Raw genomic sequence first — 23,431 nt, forward strand, 5'->3', positions numbered from 1 at the left:
GTATTAGTATTCTTTCTAAGTTTCCACTGTCGGTATACAATAGTCCTAGTCCTTGATTTGATTTGTACGTTATGTTCCTTTCCTCCTTTAATTTTTTGTAATTCCCCTTCTCCTTCACCAGATATAGGCGACGCGGTTGGACGGACGCCTGCATTGTTTTATGTAGTGAGTGTGCGGGCGATGCGAGGGGGCATTCCTTTGTCGGTTATCTTCCATCTACCTGCGTAAAGTACGTAACCCGACAGTAAATACGTACCCACCACAAAGTTCATTCGATTGAAAACGGATAGCGGATAATTATGTGTTTCTATATGTCTATAGCACTGATCAACGGAACAGTTCATAAAAAAAAAAATAAAAAAAAGTTTTATAGCAGTAGAAAACAAACAGTAAAGTCCCAGTACATCATCATGAGACAATTCTTTTTGTCTCGTACGTATCTTATGACGATTGAAAATATAGTTTTTATAATAATAATAATAAATTTATTTGCTTTAAATAGGGTAGGTATCGGTGGTCTTACATTACATAAAGTTTCGTGCCTATTTAGCCATTACAGAATAGCATGCAAATGTCACATTTTGACAGGAATTAATTAATTTATGCATCGACAACTATATTAGATATTTATCTATTCTTTCTTGAAAAATTCGTCAACAGAGTAAAAACTTTTGTTAAGTAACCATTTACGTAACACAATTTTAAATTTATTTAATGGAAGTTCCTTTATATCCGTAGGTATATTATTAAAGATTTTCAAACACATCATATAGGAATTTCTTAATAAACGACTAGTTTTAGGAATTGTATTGGTTACTAGTTTTTTAGGGTATCTTGCGCTTCTTTGTATTTGCTCTTTTGCTTCTGTAAACATGTGCTTATTCAATTTAACAAATATACCTGCTTCAAGTATATACAGACTGGGAACAGGTAATATATTTAGAGACTTAAAATAAGGCCTACAAGAAACATCAGGTGCAATATTACATATAGCACGTATACAACTTTTTTGCGCGACTAGAATTTTCCCAACATCAACGCCATTTCCCCAAAGTAGCAATCCATATCTAATCATGGATTCAACATATGAAAAATATGCTGTAATAGCAGTATTTTTATTGGCTATCTTGGTTAATTTGTAGAGTGCAAAAGGGAATCTTTTAATCTTTGCACATACCTTTTCTATTTGTTCTTTCCATGTCAATTTAGAATTTATTGTTAATCCTAGAAATGTCACACAATTTGCATTATTTATAATTTGTTCATTTATATGTATATTAATTGAAGTATTTTTAAAGTTATTAAAATTCATCATTTTTGTCTTTCCTACATTTATTAGAAAATTGTTTTCTTGTGTCCATTTTATAATAAATGTCAATGTATTTGTAATGTCCATTTTATGTTGCAATATTGAACATTCTTTATCTGTAGAGACAATAACTGAAATGTCATCTGCGAAAAGTATTGTTTTATTATTTATTATGTCAGCAAGATCATTTATATATACTAGAAATAATAGCGGTCCAAGTACGCTTCCTTGAGGGACTCCGTAACTATTGTGTTCATATTCAGATTTAAACATTTGTACCGTTGATTTAGAGTCTAGTTGTTGTATTTCCACACATTGTTTTCTGTTTTCCAGGTAAGATTGTAACCAACTTTTTGCAAGTCCTCTAATACCATTAGATTCCAATTTTAACAATAATTTATCATGGGACACAAGGTCAAATGCTTTAGACATATCAATAAATAACACAGTTGTATAATTTCCTTTATTAACATTTTGTAAAGCCTCATTTACAAGTTTGAAAGCTGCAAGAGTTGTGGAGCCATTTTTCCGAAAGCCATGTTGATTAGGTTTAATAATATTAAATTTGTTAAAAAATTCATTTAATTGATCATGCATCACCTTTTCAAATATTTTTGCAAATATTGTTATTAATGTGATAGGTCGATAATTTCCCAAATCAGTACTATCTCCTTTCTTGAATATTGGTTTGACAACTGATATTTTTAGCTTTTCTGGGAATATTCCACACTCTAAAGAGAGATTAATTAAATGTGTTAGTATTTTAACTAGCTCTTCCTTGCATCTTTTTATTACGTTAGTGCAAACAGAGTCATATCCTTCCGATTTTGTATTTTTTAAGGACATAATTTTTTTACTAATATATGATTCGTTTACTGGTTTTAAGTAGATAGTATTTGATAAATTATTCTTGACGCTTGTAAGTGATTTTCTTAAGGTATTGTTGGTACTAAGGTTTGTAAAGTATTTGTTGAATGTAGTAGCGATATCTATGGGATTAGTCTTATATTCATCTTTGTTTATAATTTTGCTGATATATTTTTTTGTCTGTGCATTACTTGTTTCTTTTTTAATTATATTCCATGTGGCCTTACACATATTTTTACTATTTGCTATATGTTTTATATTCGTTATTCTCTTAGAACAATTTGTACATTTTTTTAAAAGTCTATCATAGTTTAAGTATTTTCTACGATTTATTTCAGTTTTGTCCTTGTAATATTTATAACGAAGTGTTCTTTTAGTTATATAGCTTTTTCTAAGACCTTTGGATACCCAAGGAAGTTTACCTGTAGAGTTAATTTTTATTCTAATCTTAGGAAAACATAGGTTGTACAGGAGACAAAATAGATCATGAAATTCATTGAAAGCATCATTTACATCTGTTTTTTGGTATGCCTCTGAAAATGATACACTCTTTAAATGTTGTCTAAATCTTTCAATATTTTCATCCGAATAGCATCTCCTGTATATACAAATAAACTTAGGGATTTCTTTTTTAATGTTACTATTAAATTTGAGTATCTGTGCTGTATTGTGGTCTGATAGACAAAGGGGAAGTACATATCCTGATGCCTTGTTTATATTACTTATTATTAAGTCTAAGCAAGAGTTTTGTCTTGTAGGATCATTTATATTTAAAGACATGTTATATTTATTAAGAATATCAAATAATTTGATCGTATTTTTATTAGTTTTTTCAATCATATTGATATTAAAATCACCAGTTATAATAATTTTCTTTTTCGAGTACTTTTTAATGCATATGTGTAATAATAAGTCAATCCTTTCAAAAAAATAGTCAATATGTCGTTGCGTCCTAGATGGTATTCTGTATATGCAAATGATGATCATATTATTTGAAACTAAGCTTGTCGCACAACATTCGAAATGATATATTGTTTTAAGGTCATCAAAACAAGTTATGGTTTTATATTCTAATCCTTTCCTAATTAATATACAAGAACCACCCCTTTTATTTGGCCTAGTATAAGTTGCACTGAGTTCATAATTATTTATGTTTATGTTGGCTTCCTCACCAGTTTTTATAAATGTTTCTGTAAAGCACAGGATATCAGGATTCACATCTCTGTTTATATTTAAAAGAGTAATTTCTATTAATTCCTTTTTCGTGCGAAGTCCATGTATGTTTTGGTGTAAAATTGTGAAATGTCTGTCAGTTTTGGGATCGAAAAAATGATATATTATTCTCTTTTAGTGATGTCTCTAAGGTATTTAATGACGTATTTGGTTTATTATTATTTCGAGTTGTAATATCCTTAGAATTCTTATCACATATTTTCTTAAAATAATATGGTATTGTTCCTCGTTTTTGGACAGAATTTATTTTTTGAATGTTATTTTTATGACATGTTTTCTTAAAATAACATGGTATTGTTCCTCGTTTTTGAACAGAATTTAGTTTTTTAATGGTATTTTTAGAAGTGTCGTATCTATTTATAAACTCTTTAATGCTATTTGGTGATAAAAATTGTAATTTATAATCAATGTAATCGATGCATAAATTAATCTTCCAACACATATAATTAATATAATTTCTATTTTCATTGCAATATACATCCGTGTCAATAATAGTACAATTTTTAAAATGTCTAGTCCATAGTTTTAAATTATAATTTAATGTATTTTTATTTAAGTAAGAATTATTATTTACTGGGATAATCAATATAGAAGCCTTATTTAATTTATTTATAGCTATGCATATGTTTGAGTGTAATTTATATATATCTTTATCATTATTTCCAATTCCTAGTATTACTGTATCTTCACTAGACAACCTGTTCGAAATATAGTCACAATGGGTCAGCATTTCTGTACTAGTGGCTCCAGATATTATAAACGAACAGGGCTTGTACGCGTCGTTCCATTTCCCATGTCTCGACTTCAAAAGTGCGGTCGATAGTCCTCGAACATATTCATCACCAAGAATGTAAATATTTTTCTTCGATCTATGACTAGTAGCGCCATCTATATTTGTATTGAGAGTACAATCTTTGTTTCGGTTAGTGTGTAGATTTTCATTATTTAAACTAGTTTCCATAACGCGTAATGTTAATGTGCTTATGGCTTCTCTATTATGGGGTTTGCATTGGGGTTCACTTTCCTTTATTTTACAGTCATTTTTTGATAAGTCAAGCTGGGTACTCAAAATGCTATTACGTTTCTTATTGATCGTTTTTTTAGGAGTAGACTTACATATCAGGGACAGTTGTTTAACTTTTAATTGGTATTCAGAAACTTTTTTCTTTAGGGTGAAATTTTCTGATGATAGATTTTCAATCTCATTTTCCGCAATTTCAAGTTTTCCTTCTAATTCAATAATTTTTTCTTGTAACTCCTCCAAATTCACTAAGTTAGGTCGTAATTCTGAGAAACTTCTATTTTTGTTGCCCATTGGAGTTGATGTCAGCGAGGAATATTCATCATCAGATAATCCTTCAAATGAATTTTCAGTCGATATGTTGATCTTGTGTCTATTTCGGTGATTAACATAATTTTGCTCCTGATATGAACCATTGCTTGGTGTCGACATATTTATGATTGAGGTGCAGGTTTCCGTTTTGGATGAACAAGTAAGGCATTTAAAAGCTTTTTTATCGTCTTCTGTCATTATGCGGAAGCGTTTAAAAGTAATCTTTGTGCAATTCAAGTGATAATAATTATCACATACATTGCATACTAAGAACTGTTTATTAGAGATGATTTTTGTACAGTGTTTACAAATGAAAGTCATTTTGTAGCTGTATTCTGTACTAATTCATACAACAATGTCCAAAGAAAGTTTTGTCTTGTTGCGAAACAAAGTCCACTTGTTAACAAAGTCACAGCACGAGTTTGCGTCATAAATTTTTTTTTTCATACAATTTAATATATTAAATAATAATATATATTTTTTTGTTTATAGCGTGTACGAAACACCTTGTTGTTTGTAAATTTTAAGATTTTCTACATTTCTTTTAGAACTTGGGACCCATATAAAACTCATTTCTTTTTTCGGTAAAGTCAAAACGACGCACATTCGTAATATTGAACTTGGGTCTTATTTCGACATTTGTTTTTGATCAGATACAAATACCACTAATGCAAAACTGCCAGTTTCAACCTATTGTTCCACGAGAAATGTTCACAATTAAGTTGCATAATGCAGTCGCTGGGATCAGGATGCAGTCATTGTGCAACTGATATATTGTCCCCTCCTGGAGTGGCCTGCCCACTACCCGTTAATACATGGCCACTCAGCGACGCACTGCAATGCATACACGATACGACAATATAAAAAACAGGGGGAAGAAAGGATTGTTAGTAATGGGGATTAGCAATCCACTGCTAGTAATATATCCTGTCAGGTAAACTTCCGAGGTTCTCTCTGGAAACCATCGTGATTGATTTATTATTGAATTCATCATGATAGGTCTGTTTCATCCTCGCCTATCATCTAACACTGGTGCCCTGCCATTGTATACCAATAGCGAAGGAGGTTTACAATTCCAATATCATACGCTAAAAATATATACAGGTATATAAGAAACAAGCAGCGGTCACGCTTTTGGCATATCCCGTACGACCACATAACTATTGGAGAAGCATTGCCCGTTGGACGACTGGACTGATAGGCAAGAGTTCTGTAGACTGTGACGAGGTGCCGTGTACAAGTAGGCCGCCCGCTGGACCGGTCCACCGGTACCGCCGGCTCCACCCACTCTCCGTCACTACTAGAAATTCACTCACTATAACTGTTATTTGTAATTCTAATTTAAGTAGGCACATCTGCCTATAGGTACTTACGGGTACTAAGCCGAACATATAGTTGTCATCGATCAACCGTGCCCCGCGACTTTGACCGTACGAAAACCACTTCACCATTCCTGTGAGAATCCGGATTTTCATTCCTTAGTGTTCACTAATTGTTATATATAAAAAACCACTGCAAAATGTCGTGTTTTCTCAGCGATTTATACTTGAAATATATTAAAAAGATTAAAACGTTTGTGTATGGACAGTGAAGGTACGAGTAGATTAGGCACTGTGTTGTGTGACGGACATCGGTGCTGACATCGACACGCATCTACGTACAGACAGCAAACATATCAGATGCATCTCTTGCTGTCAAAGAAGCTTTCGACCTGTTGAGTTATATATATATATATATATATATATATATATATATATATATATTACAATATAATATGGAGCTTTGATTGACAGCAGCGTAACAAGGTGCTCTAGTTCGTGTATACTACCACCACCTAGCAGACTGAATATTTAGATAAATAGAAATTGTTTCGCTCGCGGTGCGGTGGCGGTGCTCTCGGCAGCACATTGCGCAGTAGCGGGCCTTCGTGTCTATCGCCCACAGAATCGTGAGCAAAATCCAGAGCAGTGAGCAGAATGTGACACGATTGCACCAAAACAATTACTAACTACTAACTGGCCTTACGCTCCCGGCTGCAGTGAGTGCATGCAAATATAATAGAGATTTTGCATCGTAAAAACACCGACATCAATCCACAGCGATCGAAACTTGACATAACATTATGTCCTATAAAATATTAATATTTATATTAAAATAAAATTTGATACGTTCCTTTGTATGTTATGGTATATACCTATAAAAAGGAATAGCCCCTAAATTTTGTTTATCGCATCGATAAAGTGATAAGAATCGTGCATGGGCTCCGGTAGTGCCGAGTGCTGATTACAATGGGCCACACGTACCATCTCGACTCGTCTGTATTCGAGGTGTCTGGATCACGTGATCACATGAGTCATCCGTCACTCTACACGTAACTATTATTATTATTATTATTTGCCAAATAATGAGAAATCTAAACATTTCTTTCTGAATTTGATTTTGAACTCGTTTAAACGAGAAGTAGACCTTCACCTTTTAAAAAGAGACAGCCATCGACTACGGCGAGGTTGATTGTTTTCGTGTGCTACACATTTCTTAAGCTGTGTTTTATTATATTTTTTTAAAGTTTCTACTTGTGTATCAGTTATATACGATTTATAGTCTTAAAATATGAAAGTACCTCGACAAAGCACATGTAAAGGTCAGTGATGGGAAGTGATACATACTCGCATTAGAAACCGACCAATCGACGAGCTCGTGTGTGAGGAAGCAGAACACAAAGGCATCACAGAGGCAAGCCGAATTTACTACTTGTACGTTATGAGACTAGTAAACCATCGTGCTATGAAGCTCTTCTATTTGTAATATATTATTCTCTGCATGAGAATTATATTTTACAAATAGAGATATTCGTATACTAGTTCTATAACGAATAGTCGAGAGTCTACATTAAAAACGTAGCATATTCTTAATGAAAGACGACCGACGATCGCCAGTTACCATTGCCACACGCCATTAACCGAATGTCATCAGTCCAACTCCAAGTCAGCGGGATATTACCTTCGAGGAATAGGTGACACGGGTATTCAAACAGTGCTGGCTCCAGCTGCTAGCGCCGGTCGCTGTGCACCGTGCCTCGTGTGGTCGGAGTGTTCGCGTGAGCGCTCCACTCGCCCGATCTAATTGAACGCTGCACATAACTGTAGATGCCGCCTCGGTATTAGAGAAAATACGGTTGGCGAGCGCCAGTAGGTCACAGAACGACTAAAAAACATACCTCATGATTTGTATGTACTGTGATCCGCTTAAATTAGACTGTCTATTATCGCGGTTGGTTACGGTAAATCGTGTTATGATCGAGCCGTGTTAATCCATAGAAATGTATGCAGATTAGAGCGACTTAATGAATGCCGTGTCTCCAACGTCGACTGGCTTTCTCCGTCCTTTCACGTTCCGTTTTACCCTTTGACATATCGCGAGGGCCGTGTCCTCAGCGTCGAGTTCATGTCTATCGATACGGCCCACTCGCCCAGCGATACAGCTGGTAGATAATCAAGTGAGATAAATACGGAGTGAGACACAGAAAGGTGGTTGGACGATTCAAGGTTCAAATTATGTAGAGCAGGACACCACCTTCGTGTGCCGTGACGTCAACATCAGAGGCGGTGAATGTTAAATGAGTCATTGTATAAAAGTTGGAAATAACCCGCCACCATGGGTACGATTAATTAAACAGCACAGCAAGGAGCCCCAGGGATGAATGCCAACTCTCATACGAAATACATTCATTTAGTAGTATTCCCAGAATAGTTATTTTGCAGGAGATTACAATTAACTTTAATTGTTAATTAATTAATATCGTTAATTAAGATAATGCAGTGGACGCTAAATTTGGCTATTTATTAAAATTAGAATATTTCGATAAATAGAATGGTTATTATAACTGCAGCTCATTGATACCGCTGCAGAAGAAGTACCATTTTTTATTCTGCTACAGAATACTATGACTATGACTTCAGACTATTGGTTTCAGGCGCCACGTCGCCGTAGATGGCTCTAGAGAACAGTCCGCATTCTCTAGTATTATCATATTCGATTGTCTACTATTTGGAATAGCCTCACAGTTTCACAGCGACTGTTCAAGTATTAAATTTGTTATTAGAATGTCAGGTGTGTAGAATTCCTGATAGTGAACGTAAAACTGAAGAGTTATCGTGCTGCGGAATCCGCTGTCGTCGATGTAGCCGTCGGTGTCGGTAGTAGCATGTATACACTTTCACGATATAAAACAAACTGTTTTTACGTTCGTCGTGAGGACTGGCCGTGCACGTAATATACGAGTTTTTTGTTTGGCGAATCGAATAGAACCCGATCAAGAAATTAATAATGCCTATGTTTGTGTGATATTTATTTGTCGATACCCATTTTAGTCACTTCAAAAAGAAGATTTGCTATAATGTTACGTTACATCTTCGCTACGGGTTTTCAGAAAATTACTTCAGGAAATTAATTCTTTTGAGTAAAAATAATGTGTGTATTAACAGGGGCTCTCACTGGCACTGACACTGCAAACTAAACAAGCACATGCCCTGACTAGGCTTATGCCCAAAGAGTATTTGTAGATTTTGTCACAATGAGCAAAATCACCGCAACACTTAATTTGTGGCTGTAGACCACTCATACATAAACGATATATTTCCTTTGGAAAACACTATATCCTGAGGAAATAAAAAACATCGCTACAAAAAACATCTTAATATTTCTATCACTGATAGGAATTAGCAGTGAATTTTAAAAAAGGACGAGCACAAAAGATCATGGAAAATTCGCAGTGTCACAGGTGTTTCTGTCTGCAAAAACCTGTCTCTCAATTATTACTATTACATCTTCTCTCTTCGAACTGAATAAATTTTGATATGATTTATTTTTGTCATCAACAAACTAAAAACAACAAACGCAAAAAAAACTCGACATTGATGACACGGCCAAAAGTACAAACAAACAGACTGGAGCTCGATACAACATGGCGCGCGCGCGCGGGCGATAAATTGTGCTGGAGCGTGAGGACGGCGAGAGGACGGCGGGAGGACGGGCGACGGATATTTCTGTACCGAAGCTATTAGCGATGCCGTTAAGCGAGATGCATTCGCTGAGCATCCCACCGCCGCGTCCGCGCCCGCTTTATCCGTTTCCATACGGCCATGTTAGGCATAAATAAGTGCAAAACAATTAGCAAAAAAGAGACTTGAATTATGAACACGCACGCACACGTGCACACAACGGTGCACGACGGGATGTTTCACAGACACATTATATTATTTTTTTAATTTAAAGCATTAAATCGCATTTCTACTCCTTAAGAATAATTTGTTTCACAACAAGCATTGTTTGCTTAGCAAGCTTCTAAATAAGAATAAACCCTGTCAATTGCAAATTAAGTTTGTGTTCCACAATAAAATCGCATTCGGTTAAGGCAAAACCGGTTATTTTGATTTAAAAAACGAAACTACTTAGTTGATTTTAATAAAATATCTATGCGACCAATTTGTACGTATATTCTTTCAAATAACAAAAAGAATTTTCTAAATCCGTTTACAACTGACGAAGTTATGAGGTCACAAACATAAAATACAAACGAATTGAAAACCTCCTTGTGTTTGGCGTCGGTTGATAATCTCAAAAACTAAATAAAATTAGCGACTTGTAACGGTCCCATCTCAATATGGACAATGTTGGTGTGGGACAGTCACGATTACCAATGGATCAGGTTGAACAACGGGCACAAAAATATATCGACGAGTAGAATTGATGTCGGTGCGTCTGTGGAACTTTTCTCCATTAAGTCAAACCTGTTTATATTGTTGCAGTCCGCAAAGAAAGTTTCGAATGGACTGATCTCATTACAGTGCATCAAACGGCACTAACTAATATTACGATAATGAGACGAGGACGCCAGCCAGAGTACTCATTGAAAATATTGTTTACGTTTCACAACAATGTTTTTGCATCGAAGCTTTAATAATGCATCGCGAGCGTGCAGCATTATCATCACATTTCGAAATTTGCTATTGCACAACTTGTTAGCCAGGTCAATGCGCATTATGTGCGCAGTAGCTAACGGGGGATCGCTTGCTACTGTATTCGGATCACTAATACGATTAATTAATAATCCTTCACATTATTACTGCGTTGGTGTAAGAGGTTATACAATAGAGGTATAATGTACTTACTAATCTAAATTTGTCATTTTATACTTACTTCTTGTATAAATGTATCAAAGCTCACATATACCTAGGGCGTTCGGTTACTACTCGTATAAGACATGTGATAATTACGTATGTGGTGTATGTAATATAATATAATATGACAGTATACATTTTATACTGGTGCGAAGCTAAGATTTGGTGTGAACAGCAAAACGAGCTGACGCCTGCATGACAGAAAGTAAATTGTTGTCTATGCATTATAACGGACGCTATGGACAGCACAAAATTATAGTCTCTTACTACTATATTTGTCTCGTATTATTTCTAAAATCTAAAGTTGACACTTCTAAAACAGGGTACGTTTCGATATGTAATAATGTTATTTAATTGAAAGTTTAATTAAGTAGGAGGCCTTCAGTTTATTTGTTGTTTCAAATCTAATAAAAAACAAAATGTATGTAGGTGTCCATTTACATTTGCTACACGATCGGCTTTTGATGCAACGCGTGTATTAATTACGTATCTCTCTGTATGGCGACTGGCTCGCTTGCACACCTCTCGGACGCTTCGTTACTCGCAGGTACGTCGAGAGCAGATGAATCCATTCCTTATCGTGATGTTATCGCGAGTATTGCGCTATCCGAGTGCGTGGACGTCGAATTGATTGATCTAGTTCTACTATTCAATTTACGTCGCATGCATAGCTTGCGTGCAAAGAATAATGAACTTTGTGTACGTTTCGCTATAGTTTCTTTTTGAGAAACCTATGGCACAGACGAGTTATGAGTTATGCCTCGGATGACATGTAATTTGAGCGAATGGTAAAAAAAAAACACGAAAACATTTGCGAATACATGACTAATCACTAAATATACGCGAAGGAAATCGTTATTCAGATCCAGTTCAGCCAGTTGCGTGTAGTGCCCCTGCACGACGCCGCAACACCTGCGCAGCGCCCCGCGCCTGGTACACCGTGTACCGGGGTACACGTCTAGTCTTAACCCATATTGTTACAAAAGTGTACAGTATCCATTTAGCTCTTGAATGGACTAGAAAGTGAGTGTACGACACTGAGGTCACACAAGTGACTGCCTATCAGTTAGGTATTACAACTATACTATAGCAGGTGCTATAACATTATTGTATATAATATTATTAACTAGTATATACGATTGTTGCCGTGTTGGTCCCGACGTAGAATGGGCCACCCCTTCCTTTCCCGTAGGTATCGTAAGAGGCGACTAAGGGAGCTTATGGTGAAGAGTTGGGCAGCAGCGTCCCTCTTAAAACATCTGTAAAAGCCTAACTGCAGTTGCCAACCCGCCTGCCAGGCATAGCAACAACTGGTAAAACTCTCCTTATGGGGAATGCTTATGCATTGCAACAATTGCACAGTTAAGGGTTGAAATAATAATATACGACTGTTAACACTGCTTAGAATTATAACATGACGAATTATAATTACGTATTCCAAGAAATGTAAATTTACAAATATTTCCTGTCTATATGTATGTTCGTTTCTTAGCTTTAACGTAGATATTGTGTTCACAGTATGAATCATAAGAAGTAAAATATACCTAGAGTACAAGTAAGCAAACGCTCACATTAACAGTACAGTTAATCTCATACGTTTACGAACAAAGATTCAACAGTTTCTTTTTAATAAGACTGCGTCAACTTCAGAACAACAAATTCAATGTAACAATGAATACCACGTTGTTGTAATAGATTGATCATATTGTTTTTTAAATCAATTAACGAGATGTAGGACACACGCTAATATTCACAATGAGCTCATGAAAGCTACTACGCTTTCTGGAGATGGCAAGGAACGAGTATGTTTATTAGCTTTTACCCGCGACTCCGTCCGCGTGGGACTGGGATATTATTACCGAACGGGATATAAAGTAGCTTATAATCTTCTCCATCCCATATAGTACAGGGATATCAAATGACATAGTAATTAATTAAACCGTTAAGACGTTATAAGGTAACAAACAAGATTCACATTTATAATATTAGTAAGGGATTATAAAGCGTGCAGTGATGCACAGAGACAAGGTGTGTATTGCATCGCCACACTCGTGCTCACAGAGACGTGACAATGTAAAAAAAACATTCATGCTCACTTTTTTGCTTTACCCGAGCAGTAAGTACTTAATATTGTTCTCAATTTCGTGTATAATATAGTATATACCATATATGTGTAAGTATATTTGTTATTTATATATATTTATTCGTTTATATATGTAATTTTAGTATGTATGTATATCAATAATTACTAGTACCGCATTCGAGTATTCTGACATTTCCTTTTGGTTGACTGAGAGAGAATGCTTTTAGTATTAAGTCCGCCATGAACACATATTTGTACTAATGAATAAAATAAAAATAAAAAATGTATTAGATTCATCGGGCAATACATAATTCATGGGAGTGATAATTAACAAGAAATAAACTGAACATAAATGACATTAATCTAAACATGAAAACCGAGGACAGGACTACGGCTGTCTCGTTTTAATAATCTATTATTGTAAACATTAAATTTACATTAATTATAATTATAGTGATAAACATGTTACGTAATACAAATGTATCCACACAAAAACTAGTTAAGTTTAATGCATCACTTAAACTTGATTTCGTTGAAGTCTTTAGTTTGAACGGCGACCCTTGCAAGCTTTTGTTTGCTTTGCAAACTTCAAGTTTAATTTAAATAAATGACTGATTAAACATCGAGATAAAAATTAGAATCGATTAGCATATATCATTAACATTCCACGCGAAATATTTCGCACCCAGCGCCTTGTTTATGAATAAAAACTACCATTTTCTTGTTGGCGTGGAGGGCACCAACACCAACAAACAAGTCGCCACGCTAACGCTTATGTAACCTTCCGTCCGCTGCTCACAATTATTATTAATATTTACATTCCTTTCCACTTCTGGTATATATATATATATATATATATATATATATATATATATATATATATATATATATATATATCCTTCATCATCATATCAGCCGTTATTTGTTAAGCCGTCCGCTGCTCAACATAGACTTCTCCCATAGACTGCCATAAAGAACAAAAAGGCAACTGCATTTAAACCTAAGAACAAGGATTTAAACCAACAGAATTCTTCTATCTTACAAAAATGATTTTTTGTCTTTCATGTAATTCGTGTGTGTCATGTCATGTTGAATTTACGGCATTATGTTGGCTGAATATAACGCGAGAAGCGTTTCATCGACTCCGACAATATTGTTTACTAATTCTACACACGATCTCCTAAAGCCCTCATTACGTTTGTATTTTTGTTCTGTCCGCTAATAACATTTGATGATGATGCGAATAAAAAATGCTTCCTACTGCGTCATTTCGCTGCCCATTATTGTGTTCACGGGCCTCAGCGGCTCTCGATTCGCGGGTTTTTGTAACTCAAATTAACAATTTTCCTTCTTGTTTTTATTACTGCTATATATAAAAACAGGAAAAAAGATTCTGTCTCAATGAAGTTATAACCGAAACTTCTAAAGTATGTCAGCCTTCTTCCAAATATTTATATTTTTTCACCCACACACACTGGCTTAATACGTGGACATTATCTTCACAGTTACGTTAGGACTAACTAACTAAGCTGATGATCATATTTATCTTTAAATACGTAGCTATTACAAATATTTGTGTACGACACAAAGTATGTATTAAAACTCAAACCTCAAGCACTGTTTTAAATAACGACTTGCTGGCGCACCACTTCACAAACGTGAGATCTGAATTATATTAGCATCAGATAAATAGTTGTGTTCTCCGCGGAATTATGTAAGCGAGCAGGCACGGGTCACACGTTGCGACAAGGCGGAGACGCTCGCCGGTATCTCGGGCTCCACAATGGGGGGCTGCAGTGAAAGCCCCCGACCACTCGCAACGGCCGGTCTCATTGTCGCGCAATCGCACTATATCTCGCGCACGTTTTCGTGCTTCAAGATCCTTACAGTAACTAATTGCAAAAAGTAAAAGCTAAAACGCTTAAGATAATGATTGTGCCGTCTGCCTGAATAGTAATGAGGACTACACCGAGCGACGAGTGCCCGCAACATTCGGCGCTTGCAACACGACGCGTCCAAAGACTATCGGCCGAGTAACACACTTGGCACGGGGCGCCGCTGCACTCCGTACCTACCGAAATAAATGCAAATAGAACAACTTTTATGTAATTGTCATTATGTCAACCCGCGGCTGAAAGGCGGCCGGTCGCAGCCCACGAGTGGCAATATTTGTTCCTGCACAGTCAGTCGTGAGATGAGTTCGGAACACCGCTGATTGGCGGGGCTGCCAGTCGGGCCGCGACCTTGCGAACGCTGCGTTCCTACTCGTATAAACAATGTACTGCTGAAAATAAATAAACAAATCGTCTATAAAAAGCGGCTCTCGATCTATAGCGCACTGATGTTTAACATGACCTCGTTTCTGATGATTCCTAGATTGTAGCACATCTACTCTTTCTCTTTGTAGGAGATACTCGCTTTTAAATTTGACTGCAGGTATAATTGGGTTGGGTTGAATTGTTTCAAATAATATGTTCAATATGTTGTATATTGTATCTAGTGTTTTGTTAGGAGATGAGCTGGCTGAAAACCAGCGCTGTGCAGCTGTACACATTGCACGGGGGCATTCACAGCATCAGCTGTGCCAGTTCATTTTGCCCAATACGACACACTTCTTATATATGTAATATTTTTGTATTTTCTGTTATAATTGTATTTTTCTGGTAATAAATATTTTTTATTCTATTCTAAAAATTGTACCGATTCTTAAGTGGTGGCCTCATACGGGTAAATGCAATGTAGGACGACCTCTCACTAGATGGAGCGATGACTTTAAATACATTGCAGGCAGTCAGTGGATGCAGGTGTCTCAGGACCGTTCCTTATGACAGAGTATGGGGGAGACCTATGTCCACCAGTGGACAGATAATGGCTGATATGATGATGATGGTTGTTCCGACGTTAGCCAGGTAGCATAATCGATATTTAAGTACGTCACTTATTCTCACCGTAAAGTGTAGACATTTTATGGGCCACAAGCGCGAAAGCGTACATTATATCACGTATCAATTTCGTGAAATCCCTTCTTAATTTTTTTGCGTGTAAAATTTCATGTTCCAAGTAGGTCAGCTTAAAAAATGTCTCCTGTACATTCTGTTATATTTCAGTGTTTTCGATGAAAGCTCTCACTCGACTTAATTTCTTCCCACGTCTTGAACAATTCTTCAAAGAATTAACAAAAAATAATGTTAAACTATAAGTATAAACCTTCCTCATGAATCACTCTTATCTTTTGATGAAAATCGCATTAAAAATTGTTGCGTTATTTAAAGATCCTAGCGTACAGACGGTGGGAAGCGACTTTGTTTCGTATTATTTAGAGATAAAACAGTGGGCGTCGTAGTCGCGTCGCTGCAATATACCAATACCACTTGGTTAGTGACTCTCCAGGCGCGCGAGGTGGGAGTGTGCGGGGATACTTGGTATTAAATTACGAAGGTACTCGTATCGTACATGATGCTAAGAGTACATAAGAATATCTACTATATGTCATAACAATTAAGGATAAGGATACTGGGGTACAATAACTCCGAAATGTAGCTTACTGTACTTACTCTATTACGAAATTCAATAATTTTGTGTAAATGAGATCGAAATGAAATATAAATTGAACCATAATTTAATTTCTCTTTTCTCTTTAGTTATCATCATTACTATAAAAAATTATTACTTTAGTATCAATCGCTGTCACGATTTCACATGAAATTAGATTGCAACTCACCTATAGGAACACGTTAAAAACTATTTGGACGACGTCTCTAGAAGGTTCCAAGTGACTTCATGAATATTGTTCGTATATTTCGAATTCGTACTCTGTATACAGTTCATTTCCATCTATACTCGCATGTTCGGTTCGGTTACAAAGTGCAAAATATTATATTGACCATGTGTGCAGTGTTGCCTCTGAAGGTTAGTAAGAGTCTTAAAATGCATTCGCGCAGCTGCATGCGTTGCGCAGCCGCATGTCTCTGTATGGTTAGATTAGGTAAGGGAGGAGCGACTAACCGGTAGAAGGTGAAGCAGGAGGGGTGACTTGTGACCGGTGGGACCGGTTCGTATTCTGCAAGCCCTCCCTCCCCCTCCTGTTGTTGCTTCGCCCCGCGTCCCTCCGTGCCGGTCGACGACCCCGGATCGGCTTTGTTTCCCACAACACCTCGCTCCACCATCAGGACGTGCTTCTCACGACTCTTTAATTGGTTTTGAACAACCTTTTAAGGTATATAGCGTACTTGGGAAAGAACTTCCTATCCCATTTATAACTGACTAACTAGAAGTAATCCGTGACGACACGTAAACTTTACGATGGCTTTATAGTAGGGTTTTAAAAATTTTGAAATAATTTTGCAATAATAAGTTTTAACCGTGAGCGACTTATCTGCGTGTTTGTGGTCTTTATTGATGCATATGAACACGCTTTTTGGATCTGGTATAAAAATATCTCATTTTAAATATGATCCAGGATTATCGAAAATCAAGCAGATGCCACACCTTCGGGTTACAAAATTTTAAGCAATGGATCCGATATGAGATGGCACCTGTAAGTGAAATATATTAAACATTAGTCCGTACAGTCGCAAGTAATCCCAGTGCAGAGTGTGCAAACTTTCACATTTAGTCAAGCACAGCAGAAACTTTTATTTGACCGTTAGTTAGATCAGCCTAATTAGCATCGGGACTCACGAATGTACTACGCTTTGTTCCACTACGTGATGAGAGTTTTGTATGAGCTGTATGCATGGTTTCCACCAAATTACCTATTTCTGACTTTATGTCAGTGGCGTTAGCGCTGTGCAGGCACCGTTCATATCAGCCAATAACTGTCCACTGCTCAACATAAGCCTTCACCTTGGAGGGTTTTGTCAGTAGTTGCCACGCTTGACAGGCGGATTGGCAACAGCAGTAAGTCTTAGTAGATGTTTTAAGAGAGACGCTGCTACCCATCCCTCGCCCACCCTCTTAAAATATCCATGGAAAATGATGGAGTGGCCTATTCTATGCTGGAACCACACTGCACGAATGTAATACTATTTTAACATTTTTGTTTCACTACGTGATAATAAGATGACGATGAGCTGTATGCATGGTTTCCACCAAATTACCTATTTCTGACAAAAAGTGGCGTTATCTCTATGCAGGCACCGTTACTGTAAATTACCGTACCATTTTGATCCGAAGAAAAAAAATACAAAATAGCAAGAAATAGATCGGTCGGTGACGTGATGGTAGCGTTACAGTGGCATCTGTAATCGTGTAGCGGAGTGTGACGCGCGTGTCACTGGTGAATTACAATTGGGTACGATTTGCATGGTGTGTGGTGTGTGGTCGGCGACCGCGCGGAGGGCGTGACCTTGACCGACATGCCGCCGCCGGCCGCCAGCCGCCAGCCGCCGCCCGCCGCCGCGCCGCGCTGCATTACTGCGTCCGTCCGTGCAGCGACCATGAGTGTTTGCATTTCCTTACATCCAATTATACTCTAACTGTGGCCTACAAATTTGCCTCGAGAGTTACAGTTACAATTTATCTAGAATATGGTCATCAGAATCTCTGTACCCCATTCAAATCTCATTTCAAACATCCATATACGAGAGTATTTGTCCAAGCATTGTTATTCATAGGTGATATAAATATATTAGTAAACTACTTGTTCTGAAACTAGACATGCTAGTTGCATCGATTTACAACACGTCCGAAGATAAAATGTGATTCATGGTTCTACCACAAGAATACGGAATACGTATTTTTATGGTTCCAAGTTACATGCGCAGTTTTTTAAGTGACTTTAAAAAGGATGCACCAAACCGAATTGGAACCATCTCTTTTATATTAAACGCTAAGGGTAAACGGTTTCCGTAGTCTGTGGATCACAGACGAGGTGTCACGTGTGAGTTGCCCTCCTATTTACAACCAGTGTTTTAGTTTAACCAACGGTACATAAACGCACCTAGTTGTGTGTGTGTGTGTGTGTGTGTGTTTGTTGCTGTTGTTTGATATCGGCCTGTTGATCAATAAATACGAGTAGAGAGGCACGCGAGAGCGAGCAGCGACTCCGGTGGTGGTCGCTCGCCGCTCGCCGCTCGCCGCTCGGGCACCGCTGTATGTGCAGCGTGGGACATGTGACCTCCCCTCCTCTCTGTCCAACATTTTGAAAGTCACCACATACGACTCAAAGAAATCAACGTATATAGCGTCTGACTCTATAGCACACGGTGTTGGCTATAAACCCGTAAAAAACTAATTAACTTTACATTTTTACCGACGCAGAAAATCGTGAATAAATACAAAATGCCATTTAAATTCGTTTAATAATTTTTGAGTGAAAAACTAACAAACATCCATTCGTCGTTACAAATTTATCATATTATAACAGGATCCCCTTAGCAGTTCTGTTCTATCACTAGGGCTGCCGTTGAAGCTTGAACCCTAATTAAGTCCACTACTATTCAACCATTGTCTCTGCCGCTGTTGCATCTAAGTCTAAAAGATATGATACATTCATTGTCTAGAGTCTTGGTTGTGGATGTATAATTTCTTATAATGTCGCTTTATTTCTTTATTAACTTATTTATTATTTATTTAAACTTTAATGCACAGTAAAATTCTATTTACATTTGGCGGACTTAACACCGGACGGTGTTCTCTACCAGTCAAACCAAACCTTATCTTAGTTTTTATTGTATACAGACTTAGTACACCATAAGTATTAAGTGATAGTACGTAACATGACGTTTATGTTTCTTCTGGCAACGCTTGAGTGTATTGTTTGGCCGCTAGAGGCATTATTACAATCCATAGTTAGAGATAGTTCGAGCAGAGATAATTTGACAAAGTTACCCTCACGACTTCCCAGTGCATACGGTGTACCTCGTTATATAGCAAGCACGTGGTATTTGAATGCTTGTACCCTCAGGCTTATACGAGTATATTATCAAGCCACAAGTCATCAGTTCGTCACGAGACACCTGGGATGATTCAGGTTTCCGATATTTGCTTATACTTGCATTCATTCATTGATTGATTGCTATGATTTAAAACTAATTAGTAGTTCTATATGATAGTTAACTAGTTTTCAATGGTTCGAGACATTAGTATTGTGATAAGAAAACCCAATGAGTAGAATACCTAAATATAGTTGTAGAGGCCTCATTTACCGATCCTTGATCGTTACTCGCTAATTGAATTATTTTGATCTGTTGGCCACACTACATAGGTGACGCATGCCCTAAATTACAATATTTACGTGTGCGCAAAATTATGACTTGTCTCTATTTACATGAGTTATAAATCACAATGTGAATTTCATTTAATAACGCGAGTTGCGTAGGCGTATGCGATGTAGCGGCGGCGGCTGCGTCGTGATCGGGATTAGAATGGTCTAAGAAATTAGAGGCGAGTGTGAAGGTGTGTTGAAAGGCGATCCATTCCATTAGAGGCTGGCTCGTGACGTGCCGGAGCGGAGCCGGCGCGGGCCCTCACTTCCCCCCTCCCGCACCCCACCCCGGTTGCGACACCCACCGCCGCTGTCGGCTGCGGATGGTTCTATTGTCAAGGGATATATTGGGCAAGGGTGCGGATACATCATAATGTTATCTGCTCATCGAATTGCATTGTCTACATAAGGTTATAATAGATTATGTACATAAATCAATTTTGAAAAGATAGGCCTTTATTAAATACCTCATCAGTTTTTGTGCCTAGACAACCTTCTTGGTAAATGCTTTTGGACAAAGTGAAGCCAATGTCAAGATGACTTGCATCATGTCAAAAGAAGTACTGTCCCAGTTTAAACGAATCCGTACGATGTTAATAGGAAAATAGGGCGATGATATTTTTTAATTATAATAGTGATTACAGTGAAATGTAATAGTTATTCTAATAATTAAAGTTTTCAAGTGATGTACCAGACTTGTAAATTCTACGTGTAGGCAATAAGAAATGACGATGTCGCGAGGTAGACCGCGGGGACTTCGTCCGCCCTCCTCATCGAGAGGTGATGAACCATTTGAAAACTTGATTCCTACTGACTATATTTCCCATAGCTAGGTAGGTTCAGATTATATGCAACTGTTTACAGGAAGGTCCCGCACTTATCTACATCAAGTAATCTTGTTTGTCTCATTGTTATCTGCTCAGTATCATTTTAAAGTAAACTTGTTATGATAATTTAATTATGCATTATTTTAAAAGAGCCGTCACGTCACTATTTAGAAAACATTGTAGTCTTGTCAGGCTGTTATCTTCAACCGACTTCAAATAGATTAAATACTTCTAAATTAAGTTTTATTGTTGTGTGCGTAATGTCACAAATAATATAATACAATTCGATAGTAGTAAATGTATATGTTACGTCATATCGTATTCGTTGAAGGTGAACCGATTTTAATTATTATCTCTTAATCCCAGTTCCAAAGTAATTTGGGTTTTCTGTAAAGAAAACTTGGAATATTTTTTTGTTTGTTCATAATACTAAAAGTCGCAAAACGCTTGTATTGCAGGCGATGCGAGGGTGGTGCGCGCGGTGGTGGGGCGGCGGGTCGCGCTCGCGGCTGCGCTGGATGGCGGCGCTGCTGTGCTGGGGCGCGCTGGCCGCGCTGGCGCTGCCGCGGCTGCAGCCGCTGCAGCCGCCGCCGGCCGCCGCGCCCCGCGCCCCGCCCGCGCCGCCCGCGCGCCTGCTGCTGCAGTCCGAGCCGGCCGCGTCCACGCCGGCCGTGGCCGCGCAGCCGCTGCCCGCCACCGACACGCGCGTGCTCAGCGAGGACGAGCTGCGCGCCGACACCGAGCGCCGCCTGCCCTCGCTGCCGCTCGCCTACTGGCACAAGCACAAAGACGACAAGAATAAGTTCCTGAAAAAGAAAGACTGCGCCCCGTTCCCCTCCATATACGATCTCGAGTTTCACAACACTTACTGGCAGAGTTTTCATTCGAGCCAGGGTGTATTCCATTTTTACGGAGCTTACCTGGACACCAGAAATGCGTCCCGTATAGGGCCCGCAGTCCGCGTGCTCGGGGTGCACGACCGCATCAAGCCCACGATCACGACTCACTGCCAGCTATGGTTCGAGGAGCGCACCGCGCCCGTGGTCGTGCGCAACCTGGAGTACAAGTACGTCTGGAACAGCAAATGGGGCAACTACCGGGATCACGTACTACAGCCGTACTTGCTCGCGTGCGTGCTCCCACAGGAGGTGCAGCACCTCGTGCCGGCATCCGTTTCTATCGTGGAGAATCCCTGCGATCGGGCCACTAACAATTTGCGAGTTCATTACGACCGTCCCGACCCGGCCGTCGGTCGCAAGGAGTTCGCCGTCTGCGTGAAAGGACTCGATTTCCTCCACGAAGATTTATCTGTGAGACTCGTCGAGTGGATCGAGTTTGTGAGGCTAATGGGAGCGGACAAAGTGTTCTTTTACGAGTTACAAGTTCACCCGAACATAACGAAAGTGCTCGATTACTATAAAGGACAAAATGCGGTGACAGTGACGCCTGTCACACTGCCTGGCGGGCAGCCGAATCTGCCCGGTCTGCAGCATATGTATCTGAAGAAAAAGACGACGCACAAGCGTCAAATGGAACTAGTCCCGTACAACGACTGCCTCTACCGGCACATGTACGAGTACCGGTGGCTCGCGCTGCTCGACATCGACGAGGTGATCGTGCCCCTCGAGGACGCCGACTGGAGCTCGCTGATGAAGCGCGCGCTGCCCCTCTCGAAGCCGGCGAAGGGCAAGCCGCCGCGCTCCTCGTACCACGCGTCCAACCTGTACTTCTTGGACTCGCTGCGGCACGAGCACGGCTGGGAGGAAGGCATCCCGCGGTACATGCACATGCTGCAGCACGTGTACCGCACGCGCAACTTCACCAAGCCCGGCCAGTACGTGAAAGCGTTCCACGAGACGGAGCGCGTGCTGGCGCTGCACAACCACTTCCCGCTGGCGTGCCTGGGCGGCGCGTGCTCGTCGTACGCGCTGGAGCCGGCGCAGGCGCGGCTGCAGCACTACCGCGCCGACTGCGTCTCGGCGCTGAGCAAGTCGTGCGCCGAGCTGCGCGCGCAGCCCGTGCGCGACGAGGCGCTGTGGCGCTGGCGCCAGCCGCTGGCCGCGCGCGCCGCCCGCGCCCTGCGCGCGCTCGGCTTCCTGCCGCCGCACCGGTGACTGCTGTTGCCCGATCCTAATATTATATTAATTGCTAGTATTAAAAATATTTTTACAGTTTATCTCGCCCATTATTTCTCCCCAACCTACCGAGTACATACTATATACGGACCGGATAAAAGGCATGCCGTTCGGTTCCATTGTTTAGTTATCGCATTGACAATCGATTCCGACCGATGCAGTGGTGAAATATAAAATCATAACTATTGTGAGATCAGTTCTCTGATGAGCGTAGTAGATATTGTCAGTATCTTAAAGGAGGATTATGTAATCCATGAA

At 38.9% G+C, this 23,431-nt stretch overlaps 1 protein-coding gene across 1 annotated transcript in view; it reads left to right on the forward strand.

Moving 5' to 3' along the window:
• LOC113512252 (uncharacterized) overlaps positions 1-23,212 on the forward strand; it is a 35,001-nt gene extending 11,789 nt beyond the window's left edge. The window contains exon 2 of the mRNA XM_052895725.1: positions 21,497-23,212. Coding sequence (XP_052751685.1) covers positions 21,500-23,152 — 1,653 coding nt within the window. The 5' untranslated portion in view covers positions 21,497-21,499 and the 3' untranslated portion in view covers positions 23,153-23,212. The remainder of the gene's footprint in view (positions 1-21,496) is intronic.
• The last annotated feature ends 219 nt before the right edge of the window (positions 23,213-23,431 follow it).

The sequence above is a fragment of the Galleria mellonella genome, unplaced genomic scaffold (assembly GCF_026898425.1).
Source record: "Galleria mellonella isolate WM207_F2 unplaced genomic scaffold, CSIRO_AGI_GalMel_v1 utg3070, whole genome shotgun sequence".
In the NCBI taxonomy this organism is placed as follows: domain Eukaryota; kingdom Metazoa; phylum Arthropoda; class Insecta; order Lepidoptera; family Pyralidae; genus Galleria; species Galleria mellonella.